The sequence below is a fragment of the Dicentrarchus labrax genome, unplaced genomic scaffold (assembly GCF_905237075.1).
Source record: "Dicentrarchus labrax unplaced genomic scaffold, dlabrax2021, whole genome shotgun sequence".
Lineage (NCBI taxonomy): Eukaryota > Metazoa > Chordata > Actinopteri > Moronidae > Dicentrarchus > Dicentrarchus labrax.
The window spans coordinates 6,704,396-6,724,737 of NW_026136720.1; the positions used below are offsets into that span (position 1 = coordinate 6,704,396).

The 20,342-nt window shown below is 40.2% G+C and overlaps 3 protein-coding genes and 1 long non-coding RNA gene across 6 annotated transcripts; 2 read left to right on the forward strand and 2 right to left on the reverse strand.

The window, feature by feature from the left end:
- Window positions 1-1,545: 1,545 nt before the first annotated feature.
- Window positions 1,546-2,050, reverse strand: LOC127353919 (cryptochrome-1-like; the record flags this gene model as incomplete). Its single annotated transcript, XM_051383525.1, has 2 exons — window positions 1,546-1,747; window positions 1,896-2,050. Coding segments are annotated over 2 exons (357 nt in total), but the record flags the coding sequence as incomplete, so codon positions are not given.
- A 1,818-nt stretch (window positions 2,051-3,868) lies between these two features.
- On the forward strand, window positions 3,869-5,499 carry LOC127353091 (uncharacterized). Its single transcript, XR_007881228.1, has 2 exons — window positions 3,869-4,186; window positions 5,250-5,499. It is a non-coding gene; the product is annotated as an uncharacterized LOC127353091 (long non-coding RNA).
- A 779-nt stretch (window positions 5,500-6,278) lies between these two features.
- On the forward strand, window positions 6,279-10,353 carry LOC127353089 (dihydrofolate reductase-like). Its single transcript, XM_051382071.1, has 6 exons — window positions 6,279-6,490; window positions 7,378-7,427; window positions 7,721-7,826; window positions 7,957-8,083; window positions 8,653-8,768; window positions 9,584-10,353. The coding sequence occupies exons 1-6, from the start codon at window positions 6,396-6,398 to the stop codon at window positions 9,672-9,674; spliced, it is 585 nt and encodes a 194-aa protein (XP_051238031.1). The 5' UTR covers window positions 6,279-6,395; the 3' UTR covers window positions 9,675-10,353.
- Window positions 10,354-14,235: 3,882 nt separating this feature from the next.
- Window positions 14,236-16,581, reverse strand: mterf2 (mitochondrial transcription termination factor 2). Of its 3 annotated transcripts, XM_051382244.1 has the most exons (3): window positions 16,533-16,572; window positions 15,594-15,745; window positions 14,236-15,505 (listed from the first exon to the last, which is right to left on the reverse strand). In XM_051382244.1, the coding sequence occupies exon 3, from the start codon at window positions 15,477-15,479 to the stop codon at window positions 14,352-14,354; it is 1,128 nt and encodes a 375-aa protein (XP_051238204.1). In that variant the 5' UTR covers window positions 15,480-15,505; window positions 15,594-15,745; window positions 16,533-16,572; the 3' UTR covers window positions 14,236-14,351. The 3 variants fall into 3 exon arrangements, with proteins under 3 accessions (XP_051238204.1, XP_051238203.1, XP_051238202.1); XM_051382243.1 differs by lacking the exon at window positions 15,594-15,745 and having other exon boundaries at window positions 16,533-16,581; XM_051382242.1 differs by lacking the exons at window positions 15,594-15,745; window positions 16,533-16,572 and adding an exon at window positions 15,816-16,523.
- Between the last annotated feature and the right edge of the window lie 3,761 nt (window positions 16,582-20,342).

A 20,342-nucleotide genomic window follows, 5' to 3' on the forward strand; every position in this document is an offset into this window, starting at 1 on the left:
TGTCAATCTTCATCAGTTAACTGCAATAATTTCTTCAAAGCCATCAACCTGTACAGTGAAAACAGGGATTCACCCGTGAAGAGAACACCTCTCCAAAGTGCCAGACGGCATTGAATGTGAGCATTTGCCCACTCAAGTCGGTTACGACGACGAACTGCAGTCAGGTTGAGACCCCGATGAGGACGACGACCATGCAGATGAGCTTCCCTGAGACGGTTCCTGACAGTTTGTGCAGAAATTCTTTGGTTATGCAAACGGATTGTTGCAGCAGCTGTCCAGTAGACTGGTCTCAGACGATCTTGGAGGTGAAGATGCTGGATGTGGTGGTCCTGGGCTGGTGTGGTTACACATGGTCTGCGGTGGTGGGGCGGGTTGGATGAAATACCAAAAAAAATAAAAAACCTTTTATAAAAAATAAAGTAAAAAAAAAAAAAAATAAATAAAACAGAAACAACACTGGAGGTAATACCTTCAGTAAGAAAGCAAACCAAAACCCCCCACAAAAAAAAAAAAAAAAAATATAATGTTGTTGGAAGAAAAAAAAAATCAAAAATTTTATTTTTTTTTTTGTTAAGGCAAGCCAAACCCACACAAAAAAAACCCTATCTTCTCAATATTTTTTGATATGCCACACCTGTGAGGTGGATGGATTATCTCGGCAAAGGAGAAGTGCTCACTAACACAGATTTTGACAGATTTGTGAACAATATTTGAGAGAAATAGGCCTTTTGTGTACATAGAGAAAGTCTTAGATCTTTGAATTCAGCTCATGATGAATGGGGGCAAAAACAAAAGTGTTGCGTTTATAATTTTGTTCAGTGTACCTTATTCTGAATATAATTTGTTTGTGTTGCTTCCTGTCTCGTCTTTGGTCATTCGTACCTTCCTGTACAGGTCAGTGAGTCTGAAGTAGAAGAGCCGACAGGAGAGACATCCAAAGCGCAGGTAGGGGCTGAGACCTGTGGGACTGGCCAGCAGGGAGTTGCCGTTCATACGTGGACGCTCAAAGTTTGCCACCCATGCCTGCAAAAGAGATGGTCAGTCAGCCTCAAAACCAGACAAATTTTGCTAATTCCAATCTTTGCACATAAAAAAACTAGAAACTATTGAAGAAGTAAAGCAACTAAACTGAGAAGGAAGACCAAATGTGTGCAAGATGTGTTATATGATCGTCATCGTGCTTTACCTGTATCTATTTCTATTACAAAATGGGTCATAGTGTTAAATGATATGACTTGAGCTTGGTGAGAGGTCAATTAGCTAAAGCCAGAGTTAATAACTATATTTGTTTCTTAACTTGTGCATATACAATGTGGTAACCGTCTTTTTACCTTCCTCTCCAGATGCCGCTCTAGCCGCATGAGGGCTTCTGTTTCTCCACCTGGCCATATTGCTGTGGTCAGACCCTCTGTTTGCCTGAAAAAGCAAAATATAGAAGTAAGACTCAAGAACCGACAGTGAAATATATGCTGGATAGTGTTTGTTTATATACACCACAACCAGTGTATTCATGCACACAACATACAGATAGTTACAAATAAAAAATTAAAATAAAAACTTACCAAGCTCTTCCAGAGAGGGTACCCCAAACTTGTCATCATGGTCTTCACTGATGGGTGTGGCACAATTTCTGATAACCTCAAGTGTGATCGTCTCTGCAGGGATCTCCACAGCATCCATACGGTTGATGAGAGCCTGGAAGCGCTTGTATGTAAGAGGAGGGTGACCATCATTGAGCTCTATGATCCTTTAGAAAAGAAAATAATATAAGGAAACACAAATCAATATAAATCTTCACACAAACACAAACAAGAAGCAGGTAGGGACAATCCGCATTGTTTCAAACAGGTTCATCACTGTAAGATCATTTGTTTCAACTAATAACATATACTCACTCGACCAGATTGTAGAGGGTGTGTGAAACCTGCACCATGACCTCCACCTCAGCCTCGCAGGCCAGTTTTTGGATGGCAGCATCACGTTCCTTGCCAAATGGCTCAGAGTCGTATTCATAAGATAAACAGTTGATCTGCCATTCCTGGGGAACAAAGTAATACAAACAATTATATTATATATGTGTTGTTTTATTTTATAAATGAATGCATGTAAAAAAATAAAAAAATAAAATAAAAAAAAAGACCTATAGAGTAACAGTGATCACAATGTCAATGGTTGATTGGTCCATTACAACAAACTGGTTCTGAGTGATTAAACTTATAACTGCGTGGTGTGAGGTTGTTTGATATGTTACTGGGGTCATAAGTGATTTAATTTTCTTTTTTTCACAAGTTTACTTAAGTATCAAAATCTGAAAACCGTTTGATGAGCTATAATACTATTTTAAATGATCAAAAAGTAGAAGACGCCATCTTCTACTCTGTTTCATCTCTCATACCTTAAAAAGACATGGGAAGACATCTGTAGGCTGGCCTCTGATGACAAACAAGCGTGAGTTGAGTTTGCGCAGGCTGTTGTCCAAGTCCTCTAAACAATGCAACAAAAACCTGGAACCAAAGAGGGTGAAGGATCATTTATAATGGGTTATACAGCTGAGATTACCTCCTTACACTGATTTCAGTCACAAGACCAATAATAACAAGCGTAGCTGATCAGATTATCCACACCAGAGGTTGACGGTGAATGGAAGTGAAAAATATTACATGGGTTATTACATTAGTTATCAAAAAGGAGATCTCACAGAATAGCCTGAATGTGTGCGATAGTTTAGAAATACAGCTTTGGGGAATATCAATGTTTTTTTTTTCCGAGAATCATAAACTAATATTATTTTATTTGGATAGTGCCAATTCATAACAGAAGTTATCTCAGGACATATTTTTCAAATGGAGCAGGTCTAGACTGAACTCCTTATAACATTTACAGAGACCCAACAGTACCACCATGAGCAAGCACTTGGCGACGGGGGCAAGGAAAAACTGCCTGTTAAGAGGCAGAAACCTAGGACAGACCCTTCGGCTGTAGGTGGGTGGTCGTCTGCCTCGACCAGTTGGGGTGAGAGAGAGAGAGAGAGAGAGAGAGAGAGAGACAGAGACAGACAGACAGACAGACAGACAGACAGACAGTTGGACAGCAACAACAGTAGCAACAACTACACTAATAGTAGTGACTGATGATGATGAACATGAAGAAGATGATGACGACGACAACAGCAACGATGGAGGACAATGGTCAGTGACAATAGTAATAATAGTAACTGTAGTAATAATAATAATAACAATAATATCAGTGATATTAGCAATAGCAGTAAAGCAGGACTATGGCAGGAGGCACTACCAGGATCCATGAGAACCTGCAAAACGAGAAAGCACAAGAACTCCGGGGAAAAAGTTAGTAACATGCATTACTGGGACATGAATGAGTGCAGAAAGAGAGAGAGGAAGAGAGGAGCTCAGTGCTCCATGGGAAATCCCCCGATAGTCTAGGCCTATAGCAGCATAACTAAGGGATGGTTCAGGACTCACCTGATCCAGCCCTAACTATACGCTTTATCAAAGAGGAATGTCTTAAGCCTACTCTTGAATGTGGAGAGGGTGTCTGCCTCCCGAACCACAACTGGAAGCTGGTTCCACAGGAGAGGAGCTTGGTAACTGAACGCTCTGGCTCCTGTTCTACTTTCAGAGACTATAGGAACCACAAGTAGCCCAGCATTCAGAGAATGCAGTGTTCTAGTGGGGTAATAGGGTGCTATGAGCTCTTTAAGATATGGAGGGGCCTGACCATGAAGAGCCTTGTAGATGAGGAGATTTAGATAATTGATTAATTTCATCGGGCTTGAACGATAGATATAACTGCGTATCATCTGCATAGCAATGAAAGTTAATGGAGTGATTCCTAATAATGTTGTCTAAAGGGAGTATATATAAAGTAAATAGTATTGGTCCAAGTACAAAACCTTGTGGAACTCCATGACTAACTGTAGTATTTATTGAAGATTCATTGTTAACATGTACAAACTGCAAACGATCTGATAAGTATGACGTAAACCAGCTTAATGCAGTTCCTTTAATGACATCTATGATCCTTGGAATGCCCCATAGGAAGTGCAGAAGGCAGCCAAGTGAAGTTCACTACCCCAAGCCCATGGTGAACCATGCTGAAGCCAGCCGCGTCAACATAGAGCGGATGAAGCAAATTTACCAGCAGCTTTCCAGCTACAGAGGACTGGGTAAGAACATGACCCATATTACCTCAAACTCACACTTTTATGCAGTCTTTTTAATGTATTTTTAAATATCTGGAATGCTACCTATTTTTATACAGATAGAAAGATCTCAAAGAAAATTGAATATACCATCAGGTTTAAGTCATTTTTAGTCATTCCTGCAATCCAGGATTCCTTATGAAATCAACCCTACACACTATGATGTTGGGCTGTAGATCTAAAAGCTAACCTGCTGTTTGCTTCAGAGCAATCCCTTTGGCTAACAAATGTGCATTACACAATACTGCCGTAGAAGACGCCACAACTAGATAAATGCTACTGCAGTGTGATCGATAAGGGCCAGGTGAAAGGTATCCCTGTAACAGCTCTGCTGCTTTCTTATAGCTACATAGATAGATAGATAGATAGATAGATAGATAGATAGATAGATAGATAGATAGATAGATAGATAGATAGACTGTATTAATCCCCAGAGGGAAATTGGGGCATCATAGCAGCCAGGTACATTAAAATACAATAAAATACAACAATAGATAATAATAATATATACAATATTAATATAATATAATATATATAATAATAGCTATAATCAAACAAGCAGAAAAACTGGCTGACTGAAACAAGCTCATAAACCCATAAATAAAGAGCCTAAAAGGGCTCAGAAGGTTCATTTGACAACTCTAATAGTCACATTTTCTCCCCCGCAAATAATATCCATGCACATCTGTGTCAACTTGTCTTTGTCAAACCCCAGTATTAACAGCTAGATGTTGGCATTGTTGGCCTGCAGTATTTATAGGTTTCACATGCTACGGTGTTAAAACCTTGGTGTTCAACTGGTGTCAGATGATTTTGTTATAATTCTATAAATGTACAGCATTGTGAATGTCCACTTATCCATTAGCTTTGCTTAAAGACAGAACATACTGATGTTTGTCAGTCTGCCAGATGCTGCAGGGGCTCTTTTGAAAAATGACACCCTGTCAAAGAAGAAATGAATGTTTCTTTATCATTGTCACAAACAACCGTGTCTTGTTGGTAAATCAATGCTCTGGTGTCATTGCAGGCCTGCTGGCAACAGTACCTTACAAAGAATGACCAAATTCTAACTGTATTAAAAAAGGTAATAAAAGACAATCATTGTTGTACCCTCTTGAGTTATTTGCACTATAATGCCACCTGTCTCTTTACAAAAAGAATGCCATGGTATGACATTTATGTAAATCCTGCATGACTTCTTGAGATTTGATCTCAGCTGGCCATGTGATGCTTCAGTTACAGTTCAAACATTCCCATTAAATGCCACGATTCCCACATCCGTTGTCCTACTTCATTGTTGTTCAAAAACCCTGTGATTGCTGTGCTAATTGATCTGCTGGAACAGAAGTCTGTCTTATGTCTTTTAAATAATTTGCAATCTCAATGGGCTTGTGTTTCCCTTACAGTAATGTAATATAAAACACAAAATAACATTTTGTGTTTTATATTTTTACTAAATTGATTAATTTATAGAGATTTGTTTTCACTTTGATATTAAGAGTTGTTACTGTTAATCAGTGTCAGAAATATCATCCACTGTGATTAAAAGCTGTTAAATAATAAAACCAGGGTAGTGCTTCTGCCTTTTATCAGCATTCTGTGAACTTTGAGCCATAGTTTGTTGTTTATCACATCATTTTTCCATGTAGGTGTTGATCTTTTATCCTGTTTTCCTAAAAGGTACAGACTTTTATACCAATTTGTAAGTATAGTAGGGATATTATCTATGTATCTTACATGTGTTCATTGCCAAACATATTGGAGGGAGACTTTATTTTTGCATGTTTTCACTGTTTTAAATCTTTTTTTGTGTTAGGAGGTTTATTTTTGGGAATGTCAGTGTCCTAAAGGCGCAACTTATTGGAATTTTTACGCTTTGCAAACTGTATAAAAATAATACAGTATACCTTAATTAAAATACTATTGGTAAACAATGGTTGTTTAATGATAGGGGAGCCCTCTCATGAGTGAGTCACGTTGCTGTGTGATCACGCAGGCCCCCGGGGTGGGGACAAACTCCACCGTGTCAAATAGCAGCTGCCGGTCGGTGGGCGGTGATAGCGGAGCTCAGACCCCGATCAATAAAGGGGCTCCGGCACACTGACTCCATCAGAACCTTCTGCGGGTCTTCAGCTTCCTGTGTGGTTTGTTTTCCTTTGAGCGCCTGTAGAAGATGGAAACCGTGCAGAGGAAACCTATTCGCCTCATCGTAGCAGTTTGCAATGGCAATGGGATCGCGAAAGATGGGCAGTTGCCCTGGAATCTACCGTAAGAGTGAACCTATATGTGATGAGGACTTCAAATGCTCTATTCAGACTAGTTACTAAAGATTGTAGCTTGTGCATGCAATTATCCTGATATTATACATGTAAACTCATTAGGCAGTCAGTAATCATTCTATAATCTGCAAACCTCTATGTCAAGTTTTAAGGAAAAGTTTATTCAGCCTCTTAGATAAACTGCAAAGACTCTTTCCAATATGGATTATTTCTAATGAATCAACGGATCTATAAAGGTAGACCAGAAGAGCCCAAAATGATGGATGATAAGTATAAGATAAGATAAGATAGACTTTATTGATCCCACACTGGGGAAATTGACTTGTTACAGCAGCTCCAGATATAATTTAGCAGACAAGAAAAAAAGAAATACACATTAAATAACACAATAAAATAGGAAAATACAAGATATCAAGAAAGAAATAGAATTAGGGTTGTGTATACACTATATGCAGTATTTTTATACAGATGTGATTTAAGTAAAAAAAAAAGAATATTGCACAGGTTACAGCACATTGTAGAAGTAAATAATACTATTATGATAATAAATATTACTTTACTGCCTCAAAAGCCAAAAACTGAGAGAAAATTACATCATGATAAAATGAAAAGCAGCTGTGATCAGAGGAGAAGCTGTAAAAAAGGAAAAGTTGGGTATATTTAACAGACAAATTACAAAAGCAACAGCACTAGTTGCGAAGGTACAAGCAGCATGCTGAAAATAAAAGGAAGATACTGTGTGTTTTGATGTGTTATAACTACTACTATATAGGTCTTATCCACCAGGGTGTTCTCTGCTCCATGTAGAAACTACACGCAGCAATACTTACTGACTGTTTTCTGCTTAATTTAATATTGAAAATGTGACTCTTACAGATCTGAATTCCAGTTCTTTTTGAAGACTTTGACGACGGTGTCAAGACCAGGTAATATTGCGTCGTATTATAGCCACCTCATACAGGCCTGGGTTTCATTAAAAACTTTACAACTTTGGAGCCAAAATCACACCTTTATTTTAGTATGTAGTTCAAGTATCAAGTATCAAGTTTAACTGACTGGAATAGTCATAAAGGGACACTCTCCGTAAAATAAGAATATTATGATATAAAATGAAATTTTGAAACCCAGTCCTGTGCTTTGTGCCATAAGAAAAGATGTGAGAGCTGCAGTAGTTGAGGTGTGGGGTTTAGTGTCAGACATTTTATTGTATCTGTTTCAGGAAAGATGAACTTCTTGGTCTGGGGCAAACGGACCTGGCAGTCTCACCCAGAAACTACACTCCCGCTGGCCAATACTCTGCATGTGGTTCTGAGTACAGAACTGAAGTGAGTGCTCTCACGCACAAGCATCTGCATCACCAAGGGGAAAAAGATATTTGGGGTTATCCAGAAAACAGTCCTGGGTTTTCATTGTTGTTAATCTTTTTTTATCTGCTGGGCATTCCTCCTCTCACAGGACGGTTCCAGATCACGCCCATTTCTTGAGCCAAGACTTTGAGAGTGCTGTCCGCCTGGCTTCACAGCCCCCTCTCGCTGACCTGATTGAGACCATCTGGATTATTGGTGGGACGCAGGTCTTCGAGGTAAACTAGCAAAACTGGTGAAGCATGTTTGACTCAAAAATATGGGGGTTCTCATGTGGGATGTGTTGACCCATGAGACCCATCTCTGAATGAAGACTAGAAGATAGTACTGACATAGAAATCCAGTTTAAAGTACACCTCCACAGGTGTTTTCACTTATGCCTAATTAGTTCCAGGCCTGTTTTAAGTTTTGGGTTTGTGTACAAACTGTGCTTGACTTACATCTACTTCTCTTTTAGTATTCTTGCTTCTGTTAGAATGGGACCTACACCTTTATGCATTATTTGTATTAGTACATTTAGTTGGTGGCCTGCTGTGATTCCCAGCTCTGCCTAACAGCAGCCTGGAGTTCAGTGTTGCTTTAACTTTTAAAATGATCCCACAGCAGCAGGGCTGGAAAGGAAACAGTTAAATTCCAGTACCATTTGGAGCCACTAATATGCAAAGACGTTTTGTCCAGCTTAGATTTCTTCTGTGTTAATACTGTGCTAGATTACACATGGAAAATCCTGCTTGTTAATACTGTAAATGTGACCAGAATCTCTGTTGCTTCTTGTTTTTTTGATCAGGATGCGTTGAAGCACCCGTGGTGTGACTTGGTTTACCTGACAGATGTCATGGCAGACTTTGAGTGCGATGTTTTCTTCCCTGCGTTTGACAGAGGACTGTGTAAACTACTAGAAAAGTATGTGTTTATGTCATGTGTTTTACAAAAGATGTGCGATGAATAACAAAAAAGCCCTTTCTGGTCAGTCTTGGCTGTTTTAAAGGACCAGTGTGTAGGATTAAGTGGCATCTAGCAGTGAAGTTGCAAACACCTGAATACCGCTCGCGTTACAAGAGTTAGGAAAAACCACAGTGGCCGTGAAACTCGCAAAAATACACAAAAGGCCCTATCTAGAGCAGTGTTTGGTTTGACTGGTAAAAACAGCTCATTCTAAGGTAAATAAAACACAATCAATCTTAGTGATTATAAACTAATACCAACCACTGGACTATGAATGTGGTTATTAAAGTCTGGCTAGAAAGCAAAACAGTGGCTACATAGATTTTGCCTGATAATGGCTTCCGCATGAGTCTAAATATAAAACCCGGTCACGAAGAGAGGCACGAGTGGCTCTTCTTTTGTTACAAAGCAAACATCAGCACTGACTGTGTACAGACTGTATTGTCATTGGTTTAAATAGTTCAGCTCAGAAGGACTTGCTGACATCACCATCGCTGGTTGCTATGATATTAGCAAGTTTACTTTAATTGCACTACATTTGAATAGTAAATGAATAAATGATGTTCACTAAAGGTTGCCTGTTCTTGGTATTATGCAGATTTTTATCATTACAGGCACAATAAAAGCTCATTTATATCCTATTTCATGGTTTTAAAGATCATTAGGGTCTACTAGTGTTGGGATTGTTTCATTAAATTGTTCATACATTATATATGCATTATATTTTTGTCTTTAAATGAACTCACAAAACTTTTCTTTTGTTTCCAAACAAGTTTCCCCGGGGTACCGAGTGGAATTCAAGAGGAGAACGGCATCAAGTACAAATGCCAAGTATTCAAGAGAGAGACTGGTGACACAGTGTAAACAACTAACAGAGAAAATCAATGCATCCTCAGAAAACACTTGCAAACATTCTTTGCTGAGTCAACTCCTGGATAGACTGTAGAGTCATGCTAAAACCCAAACCCAAAGTGTATCACTGTATTTTTATAAAAGCAAGCAAAGGCGACAACTCTGTAATATAGTCATTGAGCTTTGTAATCCATGAAGCATTTGAACCATTTGACATGAAAACATTGTGAGCACAGACACTTTAACAGCATTCCATTTGATTGTGATCGGTTCTGGTATGTGAAAAACCTCCTGCCACCTACTGCTGTCACCTTGTCACTCGTCAGCGTTCCCATCTCGTTCTCCTCCTCAGTAATATTGCAGCTGCTCGGAGAATATGCTTGTCAGTGAGTCAGTCAGCGGCCTACGTCAATGACAGCCTGTGCTCTGGGTACCACAGCGGATCTGGTCTTTTCTAAGCCAACATGACAGATGCCAGTTTATAAAGTGACAAGTAAATTAGCCTTCTGGTCTGTTTGATAATATAATGGCTATCTTGTTATTTAAATAAATATGGAGAAATGTTACAGCTTGTAATTCTTTTGTGGTTAGCAATGGAATTTGTTGATGATGGTTTTCACTGTTTTGGGGTTTTTTTGGGTGAAATTATGAATAAAAATAAACAAATGGTACATTTTTAATAGAGAACAAATGCAGTTTTGTGACTTTATTTTTCATTTTGAAAGTTACCCATATTCCTCTGGTTGTATGTGATCCTTTCTTCCACTAGATGGAGGTATATCAATGAGACAAGGGACAGAAAGCCTCCTTTAATGCTGCCAGTGACTGATTATCAATAGATTTCCCCAGCTTCTATCCAAAGGCATTTCTGGAAGTTTGTTAACACTATCAGAAAGCTATCTTTTGGATTACATGTTAACTTACTAAATATCCGAACAATATAAGTAGATAATAAAAACAAATATAGTTAGCCTATGACAGCTTATAGAGGGATTTCACAGACTGTCTATAGTTAGATCTGAGGTGAAAAGGTTTTAACTTTAGTTTTCTGGAAGTTTCCTATTGCCTCCCTTTTTCCCCTCAAATCATCATTATAATTACACTGACTTATGAGAACTAGACAGACAGCATTCACCTTTGTCAGCTCCAAAATCTGAACACATGATAAAGGTATGTGACTGTATTGCATGTCAGCAACATTCCCAGCCTCTGTCTGAGTATCATTTAAGATCATGTCTTTAGCCTTCTGTGTTTTCTCATCCTTGCCACTGCATAACATGCAGCAAAAACATCCTTATGATCACATGGAGTTTGGTGGTTCACAGCATAGCTCCCACCCAACATTAACATGAGCAGAGGTCAGTGGAGTATTGTAGTCCGTCTAAAGGATTTTTTTAAACACGTTTGTGCTTTTCAAACTCACTCTAATACAGAAACTCATCAACTCATAATGCACCCAAACATAAAAGGAGCATAGTTATGTAAAAAGTCCAATACAATGAGTAATAAACAGAGCTGTATACAGCAGAGTTTGACTTTTGACAGTAGGAAAAGCACACCAGTAAGACATGACAGTGTGACAGTAAGCCAGCATGCACAATACCAGGACCCTTAATCTGAAGCAGCTAAATGGAATACATTTTTATTCGTGACACCTGTGCTTTTCCTACCGTGACAGTGCATTTCAATAGATTTCAAAAGGAGGCTGCTTTAAATGGTCAGTGACATTATAAAATCCGACATGAATGACTCACAAGATGGAGTGACACACGATCCCAGTGGACTGCACCTCACAACAGGCCAAATTACCTGTACTGACAGAGGAGCCCATGTTTCAAAGTTGTGAAGCTCAGAAGCAACGTTCAATATAGAAAGTTATTTACCTTTTGTGCATTGAACGTCCATCAATGTGACATTTATTTTCCTCCCGCAGCATGTACTGTATATTCATGTTGTCTCATTGGAGTGCAGATTGAAGTCACTTTTGGGAGATGAGTAATGACAGAAAATAAACTTTCCGGTGTCGGTGGGGAGAGAAAAGTTGTGTACACGGAATAACTAGACTGGGATTTCTGAATAGATTTATTTGTCTATTTTAGAATAACTGGTTATTGCTCTGGTGTTTCTTCCCTTCACTATATCATGTTATTGGTGCTCCTTCATTGGCTTCTTATATATATAAATAAACAAATAAATATGTCTGAATCTTAATAAAAATTCAAGGACTTAAGCTTAAAGGACCAGTGTGTAGGATTTAGTGGCATCTAGCCGTGAAGTTGCACATTGCAACCATATGAATACAGTGCAGTCTTCCAATTGTGTAGGAGATACTACTACAGTGTTTGGTTTGTCCTTTCAGGGCTACTGTAGAAACACGGCGGACTTTGGACCCGCTCCCTTGTGTAGTAAAAAACGGCTCATTCTACGGTAACAAAAACACAACGGTTCTTCTTTTCAGGTGATTATACACTGATAAAACATACCAATTAATATAATATTCCATTTCTGATCCAACAGATGTTACTAAATGTTACACACTGGACCTTTAACTCACACTCACAATATCTTCTGCAGCAGTGCTCGTCCATGCTCTGGCTTAAGGTGGAAATCATAGTTTTTAATTGCAGATGTCATCTGTTTCTGGCGAGATAGGACCCATAAAAGCAATATGTTAAGCATGGCTAATATCAACCAGTGTCATGTTTGAAATGAAAGAGGACAATTTATACTCCTTCTTATTAACCTCTCTGGCTTTGCTGTGTAACTCAAGAGCACAGCGCGGAACGATACAGCCGTCGACAGAGGACAAGAGGACAGTGGGTAAGAAATAGAGGTGACCTGCATTTATACACCCGAGGCCTTGCCTTATCTGCAACATCCTGATTAACTCCTTGTATTTATTACTCAGCATCACTGAAAGACACAGCCTTGCAATATGATTAAAGAAATCCTCACTGATGTCTGTAGTAAAATTAGTACCCTTCAGTACATCAGCTGCAATACTTGAGGTACTGTTGTAGCCCCTCAGGGGTTCCAAGTTGTGAATGGTTCGAAAATGAACACTAGTCAAGCATCCATCTGCTGAGCTCAAATTCATTACCAGATGCACTCACTTTCGCATCATCTGCCCAGTGGCTATCGCCATGACTACAGAGCCGTGCTGAGTGATGCAGACGGCAGCAGATGGGAAGTGGAAGTTGTTAACGTATATGACCCCCCCCCCATCCTTCCATCCCCTCCCTCTGGACACACAAGTCCTCTTTCTCTTCCTTTGTTGTGACCCCCATCGTCCACATTACGAGAGCGAGGGAACCTTGAGGCATAAAGTCATGGCTTCATTAGCTGGGAAGCTCACTCCCATTAAAAAGCAAAAAAAAAAAAAAAAAAAAAGCATGTTTCAAGGGCTTTGCTGGCTTTGAAACTTTAAGACATATTCAAAATGAGACAGGGGCACATTTTAAAATGCCCTCTCTTGGTTTAGACAATGCTTAGTAAGATTGTATATTGATTTTGTGGCTTATACTAAAATAAATATGGGCACTAACCCAAATGTAGTCTTTTTTACCTCCATATCACATATAGACATGAATACCTTATTAATAAAGCCAAACATAATGGAACATCTATTTTGCATAAATCAACTTCTTTTTAAATAAAGATTGCAGAGTGCGTTCAAATAAACCACTTCCAATTCAGATGAAAGGGACTTCATTTTCCTTCCTTTTTTATCGCATTGTGTGGGTACATTTGAATTCATTTGAAATTATAATAAAGTGACATTTCAGCAGTGAAATAGCCTATAATAAAGTGTCTCCATCTGTAAAGTAACAATAAAAATCTGAGACACAGTTAGATTTCCTCCCTGAGGGGAACAGTTTGCTGCCAAGAACACTGCGAAAATGAGACACTTGCACAGGCTGTAAATAAAATGGTTTGCAAAGCCTTGTTTGTCCTCGCTTGTACTATATAGTATTACATTTGATAGACGAGTCAGCATGTCTGTCATTACACAGTTATGTCATGAAGTGTATTATGGAAAGTTATTGTGATTAGGTAACTTGTAAATAAGCTATAATAAATTCTTTATTTGGCAAGGGACAACATCAAAGCATGACACATTAAGACGCCATTGCATTTGTCTCACTTCCTGATATCACTCTGGGAAGTCATTACATAACCACCCTCATCTCTTAAGACATGAATTTACAGCAGCATAAAAGTGTGCCGCTTTTCATTTGAAATGCCATCAGACTGACTGATAAATAGGGTTTGTGTTGGTCTGAACTACAAGTGAATAATTTAATTTGATACATTTTTGCATTTGCCAAATTAGAGGAAAACCGGGGCTTGAAAAAATAAGTGTGATCCCTCATATCAGTTTTGAGCACATGGGGAGGAAAACTGTATTTAAGCCCTTATTTACATCCATTAAAGCTAGCATTTTGAGTTTGTTTTCTGTAGCACTCTCAGGCATCTACACTGTCAAGTTCAAATGGCAAAATTGTAATTTGTCTAATTAAACTACAGAAATGAACACATATATCTGATTATAAATAAAGAAGTGGGTGCACCCTTTAGGTTTTAGACACTTTAATCTGATATTGATATCATAAAGATATAAATAATCCCAAGAACAGAATACATCCAGTTAATTATTTAATACATTTGCATTCGTCCATACAGCTTCGGTCAGTCATCCGCCTTTAAAGGGGCAACAGGGTTGAAAATTGGTCTCTCTCTACGTAGTTGTAATTTTTCATAGCTTTTTTCAAAGTCCTTCTTAGTGCCATTCAGGACATCCAGACTACCTGTCCTTACCTCATAACCATGCGTCCTCAGTTGGTGGATGCGGTAGTTCACTATCTGTGTAGTCAGCTCCATAACGGTCGGAGTCTCTACGATTTGAGACATGCTGATGCCGGCACTGAGGAGACCCTTAAAGCGCTCAGCCAGAATAACTTCAGGGTAGTAAAGCAGAGCCGGGCAGTTGAGGATGATGTGCCGCAGGTCCTCCTCGGAGCAGCCCATCGTGTCCTGGGAGTACGCCAGGGTGCGACGCATGCTGTCCGGGTTCAGCTCGGTGACAAAGCCCTTAAGTTTAGAGAGGAGGCGGAGGAGCTCTGCCGTGCTGAAGCCCTTGTCTCTCAGGAACAGCAGGTTCTGCCTCAGCACCTCGGGAGGCTTGAGGAGGACAAAAGGGTTCTGGCTCAGCAGCTTCTGAAGCCAGATCTTCATGTTGGCCTCCTCTCCACCAAGCTCCTGGTAGGCCTGCTGGAGGGTGCGCACCATCACCTCGTTGTCCTCTACTGGCCGACTGAAGCTCTGAGGAGCGCTGGCCATGAGCTTGGTGATGATTCGCTTGTTGAGGTTTAAGCTCTGGAAGTAAGCGATGTTGTTCTGCTGGTTGTCATGGTGGCTGGAGGAAGTGAAGAAGGAGGCTGGGAATTTCTCAATGATGCCAACCAGGTCTTTCTGGTTTGGGCACACGGACATCCACAGCTCTCTCTGAGCCTGCATCTGCTCTGGGTGACAGAGGACCGCTTCAGGGTGAACCGCTAGGATCCCAGCAATGATGGAACCCGAGGCTCCCATGTCCTTCAGCAGATCTGCTACCTCTTTAGTGTAGGCTGGTCTCTGATGCAGAACCCAGCCCTTAAGTTTCCGGACCTTCTGGATGTCAACAGAGAGATTATAGAGCTCCTCCACTGTCTGCTGGTTCTCTGCCGAGCTCAGTGTTGCACATGGCCTTAGGTTCAAAGGCAGAGCTGTGACGCGTTGGCACCGAAGGCACAACGATGTTGCTATCAAGCGCAACATTGACGCAAAGTCCTGAAGCTGGTCACCTAAAGGCGGCGAGAGAAGAAGAAGCTGTAGTGGGTGACAACCAAGCAGGCAGCTAAAATAACTACTTACTAAAAATACAGGCTTCACCTTCTGAAGTAGCAGAGGGAGTTAGATAACGACAGGTTGAGCGGGGACTTGCAGGGAGGCACGGTAACACAATTCTAACATTAATCCAACAATACGGTAGCCGTGGTGATGCTCTGTATGGTCAGAGGTATGGCGTGGAGGGTCATGTGCTTCTATGAGGACAGGAGACTGACAATCAGGACTACTATTTACATCATTATTATGCAGTACAACAATATCTACCTGACATTATGCACAGCCGGGGGATATTTCTGGAGCTTCCTGTTAACATGTCACTGACTCACACAGACAAAAAAAAAAAAAAAAGTTCATTCTCAACAAACTCAGTAGAGCTACTCATATGAACTTCCACCTTCCAAGTATTGACCGAATACTAACAGAAATGTACCTCCATTATTCATTTTCCACCTGAAAGCCTTAAAACTACAACCTGTATTATTTTTAATTTAACACACTGGTTATGTAAACTGATAAAAAATCTAGTAAAAGCACGTTGTAATTGAATCTCCCTGCTTTGACCTGGTTGTTGTTGTTGTTTTAATGCCACTCTTTAAAGCCCTTGTATGGTTTCCATGCACAGCTGGTGCCAGATGTTTCATAGGGGAAAGTGGAAAAGCATCAGTCACAGTTAATGACCAGCTGTCAATCACGACACTAAACGAAACTACGACAAAGAACCATAGTGTGACGTGAGGCCCTTTATTGTCACAATTAAGCCAATTAAGGCACATTTAGTCCACGATTTCAAAATAAAAGTGCTGTGTGTTTTAGCTTCGGTCAGCTAATTGCTAAAAAGAAAGAAGAGCTGCGCCGCTGCGTCACCGACATCACGTGATTCAACCCCGTGATTTTAAAATTGATAATATCGTTGTCGACAGTGGTGTGTAAATATGTTTAGCGAGCATATCGATAGTGTTTAATTAAAAAGAGTTAAGTTACCTTTAGCAGCGGTCAGAGGAAGTGACGTTTGTTATGAAACGGATTTCTTCTTCTACGGTCGGTCTGCGTTGTCTTTCGCACCACAGCGCCACGCAGGTGCGGGGACGGGTACTGCAGCACAAAGCAGCACAAACTAAATCTTTATATATTCAAAAGTGATTCTGAAATAGTTTTTTCTTTTTTCTTTCTCTCTTTTATTTTAAAAATTATGTGGAATGTATAAAAGTCCTTAACGCTGTCGAAATGTGTGTTATTTGATTTTATACTCCCATTGCCCCTATTTCTTTCCTCTTTTCAAAGCCCGGCTCTTTTATTGCAGCCCATATGTCCAGTGATTAAATAATTTTGGCAAAAATCTTTATCTCAAACAGCAGTTGGTGCGCCTCCAAACCCTGCAGCATACGGGGCCCTGATGAGTGTAATCAGCGCAGGGCTGAATTGGACTGAACACACGGAGAGTTTTCTCGCAGTTGGTGCTTAATCATGATGCTTGATCACCAGCTCTGCAAGCTGTTCCCTCAGCGGCACGGAAGCTGCTGCTGCTGAGTGGGTAGCTGGGTTCATTATAGTTTATGTACTAGTAAACAGATGATGAGCCTCAAAGGAAAACAGGTTGGTGCTTCTTTCTTTTTTAATACCCAATATGTTGACAGGAGTGAGCTGGTCATCAGAGTGCACCAACAGTCTTGTTAGTAACACTTTGTGTCTCTCAGACAGATCGTGTCCAAGCAGCACAAACACAGATAAGAGAGACACAGAGTTGTTTTTGCATGTGTTTTCATCGGAAAGCAGGTGTATAAAATAACATGTGGGCCTGGAGAGTAAACAGTTTCATTCACTCTTCTTCTATTTGCAGTCAACCTGTTAACTGTTTCCCAGGCTTTTATCCAAGATTTGAGCAAAGTCACGCAATCAGTATCCACCCTCTCTGCTGCAGTGCTCATTGGTTTCTGCAGGAATGTCGAACTAATTAATTTAAAGGTCCAGTGTGGATGATTTAGTGGCATCTAGCAATGGAGTTACAGATCGCAACTCCCTCGCTTCACCCTCCCATTCCAAGTGCAAACTGCGGTGGCGAAAACCGTTTGAAAAATGTGAATGCCCCTTCCTAGAGCCAGTGTTTGGTCTGTACCTTCTGGGGTAATTTAGAAACATAGTGATTCAACATGGCGGACTCCATGGAAGGCGACCGTGTAGATATAAACAGCTCATTCTATTTATTTTTTATTTCTTGTTTGCCTTTAATCTGCAGTGACAGCTGAAGAATGACAGGAGGGGGGAAAGAGAGAGAGGGGAAGACATGCAGCAAAAAGCTGCAGGTCGGAGCCGAACCCATGTCCGCTGCAGCAAGGACCCAGCCTGGGCTGATTTTACACTAAGGAAAACATACCTATGAATATTATTGTCAATTTCTAAGTAGAATCCTCCAATTTAGGCTCTATGATGTGTTTATGATACAGTATGACCCTCTCCATACTGAAGACAGTCTCTGAGTCAGTCTGATAAATGTATAGCTGGTGTGAGATATGTAACTTGCCTAAACATGAAAATCTTAACTGCTACATACTTACTGTGAACATGTTGTGGTAACACTCAACGCTGCGGGGGGTGCACAACAATTAAAGACACCGCTGTCACCAAAACACAGAGAATACTACCATTATCAAAAAAAAAAAAAAAAACAATAAGGGAGATGTTAGCAGCACATAGATGTAACCAAAGTTTCATCTGTGTGTTGGTGACATCTTTCAAATACATCATCTCACTGTCTCCCCTTCAGCTATAGACGTCACAGTGTTTCCCCACAGTCCATTAATATCACCCATGTTTTTAAATCTGGCTATACATCTCCTCATAAAGCAAATAGTGTAATTTCCCCAACATGATTCCAAAACCACCACCTGACCAAGCGCCTGGGCAGGTGGCTGTAAAGTACGGGACTTTCCCAGACAATGTACTTGTCCTCTGTCACCAAAATACACCCTTCAGGACTTAACAAACCGAAAGAGAGAGATAGAGTGTCTGCTTTATCAAGAGGTTATTTCCCTGTTGTGCAATGTAGACACAGGCATTTAACCTTGACTGCAGTCGTACAGTTATAGTGTCCTATTTATTAACTAGAAAGAGCTGTTACATCAGGCTTAAAAGAGTGCAAGAGTCGAGTAATATGACTAGTTATTCTAATATCTGTGTGAAAGGTTGTGCTTGAGCTCTTGTGAGTCTGTGTAGTCTGTCCTTTTCAGGTATCAATGGTGGAGAGGAGGTTCTGTGTCCATGTTCTTCCTATATGTTCACAATGAATCTATACTTTTGTCTTCCTGATTGTCCATATACTGTAATTTTACTTTGTTGGTCTATAAAATACACACATCTATTTCCTGTCTGTCCATCTTGGGAGAAGGATTCCTCCTCTGTTGTTCCATTTTTTCCAGTTTTTCCTCGTCTGAAACAAGGGTGAAACAAACAGTAGCTGTTTAGTATCAACTGATTATACAACCTCCCCCCACTATGTTGTGTGATTAAAAACCAGATTACACATCAGCAATGAGAGTTATGATTTCGAAACTTAACATAATATGATCAATATGAAACACATTTGTTATTAGTGCACCATTATGAGCCTGCTAGACGAAGTGTTGATGAGCACAAATGTTTCTATTTCTTAATATTGTTTACTTGAGGGTGTCATAATGCAGCAGGACACATTTTAATTTAACAGCTTTTTGCTGACTATCATGTTACTCAACTCTTGCTCATTGTGTAATGTGAAACCAAGATAAATAGTTCCTTCCATCTGATAAAAAGCACAAAAATTAATGTGCAAAAGCTATTCTGTTTCCTCATGGTGCAAAACAAATAACACGATGGTAACTGCCAGGCATCAGAGATCTGATACAGGTTACTTCATACTCTTAGATTTAGTTCAGATTAGGTGCTGACTGAATAAGAGCACTGTTTCATGCATTTGCACATATGCAATCATGCTTGCTTGCACGGAATTCCCACAAAAAACACATGTGCAACACTCCCTCCAACTGCTGTCTAGTGACCTTGTGTGGCGACCGACCACACCCACAGCTGTGAGAAAACCTGTTCAACTGCCCATCAACAGAGTAAATGTACAACCAAGATCATAAGGATCATAATTTTATTTTTATGGTCTATCTCTTGGCTTTTGTTTAGTCTTATTGGTTGTCTTAGACTAGTCACAATTGCGTAGATGACTTTAATTACTTTAGTACCCTCCCCTGTCACTCATTAACTTGAGTACGTATGTGTGTGTGTGTGTGTGTGTGTGTGTGTGTGTGTGTGTGTGTGTGTGTGTGTGTGTGTGTGTGTGTGTGTGTGTGTGTGTGTGTGCGTGTGTGTGTGTAGGTGTGTGTCTGCATGCCAGTGTGGATGCCTTTATGTCTGTGTGTACCTGCGCCTGTCACTCTTTGTGTAGTTCTGTGGAAGAATGTGGAAGAGGAGGAAACTGATATTAGTTGGAGGCGGAACGAAAGTGACAAACCAAAGTACTGTAAGCACACTTCCCAGTGTGTGATAAACACATGGCCCGGGAAAGACGGACAACATGACCTCCATCAGATTTCTGGAGTTTCTGCTTTTCCTGCTCCTCCACCAGGTCCACAGTGAGGAGGCAGAGCCTGTCTTCAAAGCAGAGGGCAGCAATATTGAGATGGGGTATTGTTTCGGAGTGGATTATATTGTTGTTTATAGAACTACTCAAGAGGGAGACCAGCTGCTTGGCAACTCTTCAGCCAACAACATGCCGATCACACCTTCTACAGACTTCCAGGATCGTATCAA

Bases quoted from the DNA above. Each gene is read 5' to 3' on its own strand.
- LOC127353089 (XM_051382071.1), top strand. From the start codon at position 6,396: ATGGAAACCGTGCAGAGGAAACCTATTCGCCTCATCGTAGCAGTTTGC. The intron at 6,491-7,377 runs GTAAGAGTGAAC...TGACTCTTACAG, and splicing joins CAGTTGCCCTGGAATCTACC to ATCTGAATTCCAGTTCTTTT. The intron at 7,827-7,956 runs GTGAGTGCTCTC...CTCCTCTCACAG, and splicing joins GTTCTGAGTACAGAACTGAA to GACGGTTCCAGATCACGCCC.
- mterf2 (XM_051382242.1), bottom strand. From the start codon at position 15,864: ATGTTAACAGGAAGCTCCAGAAATATCCCCCGGCTGTGCATAATGTCA. The intron at 15,506-15,815 runs GTAGATATTGTT...CGCCGCCTTTAG, and splicing joins CCGGCTGTGCATAATGTCAG to GTGACCAGCTTCAGGACTTT.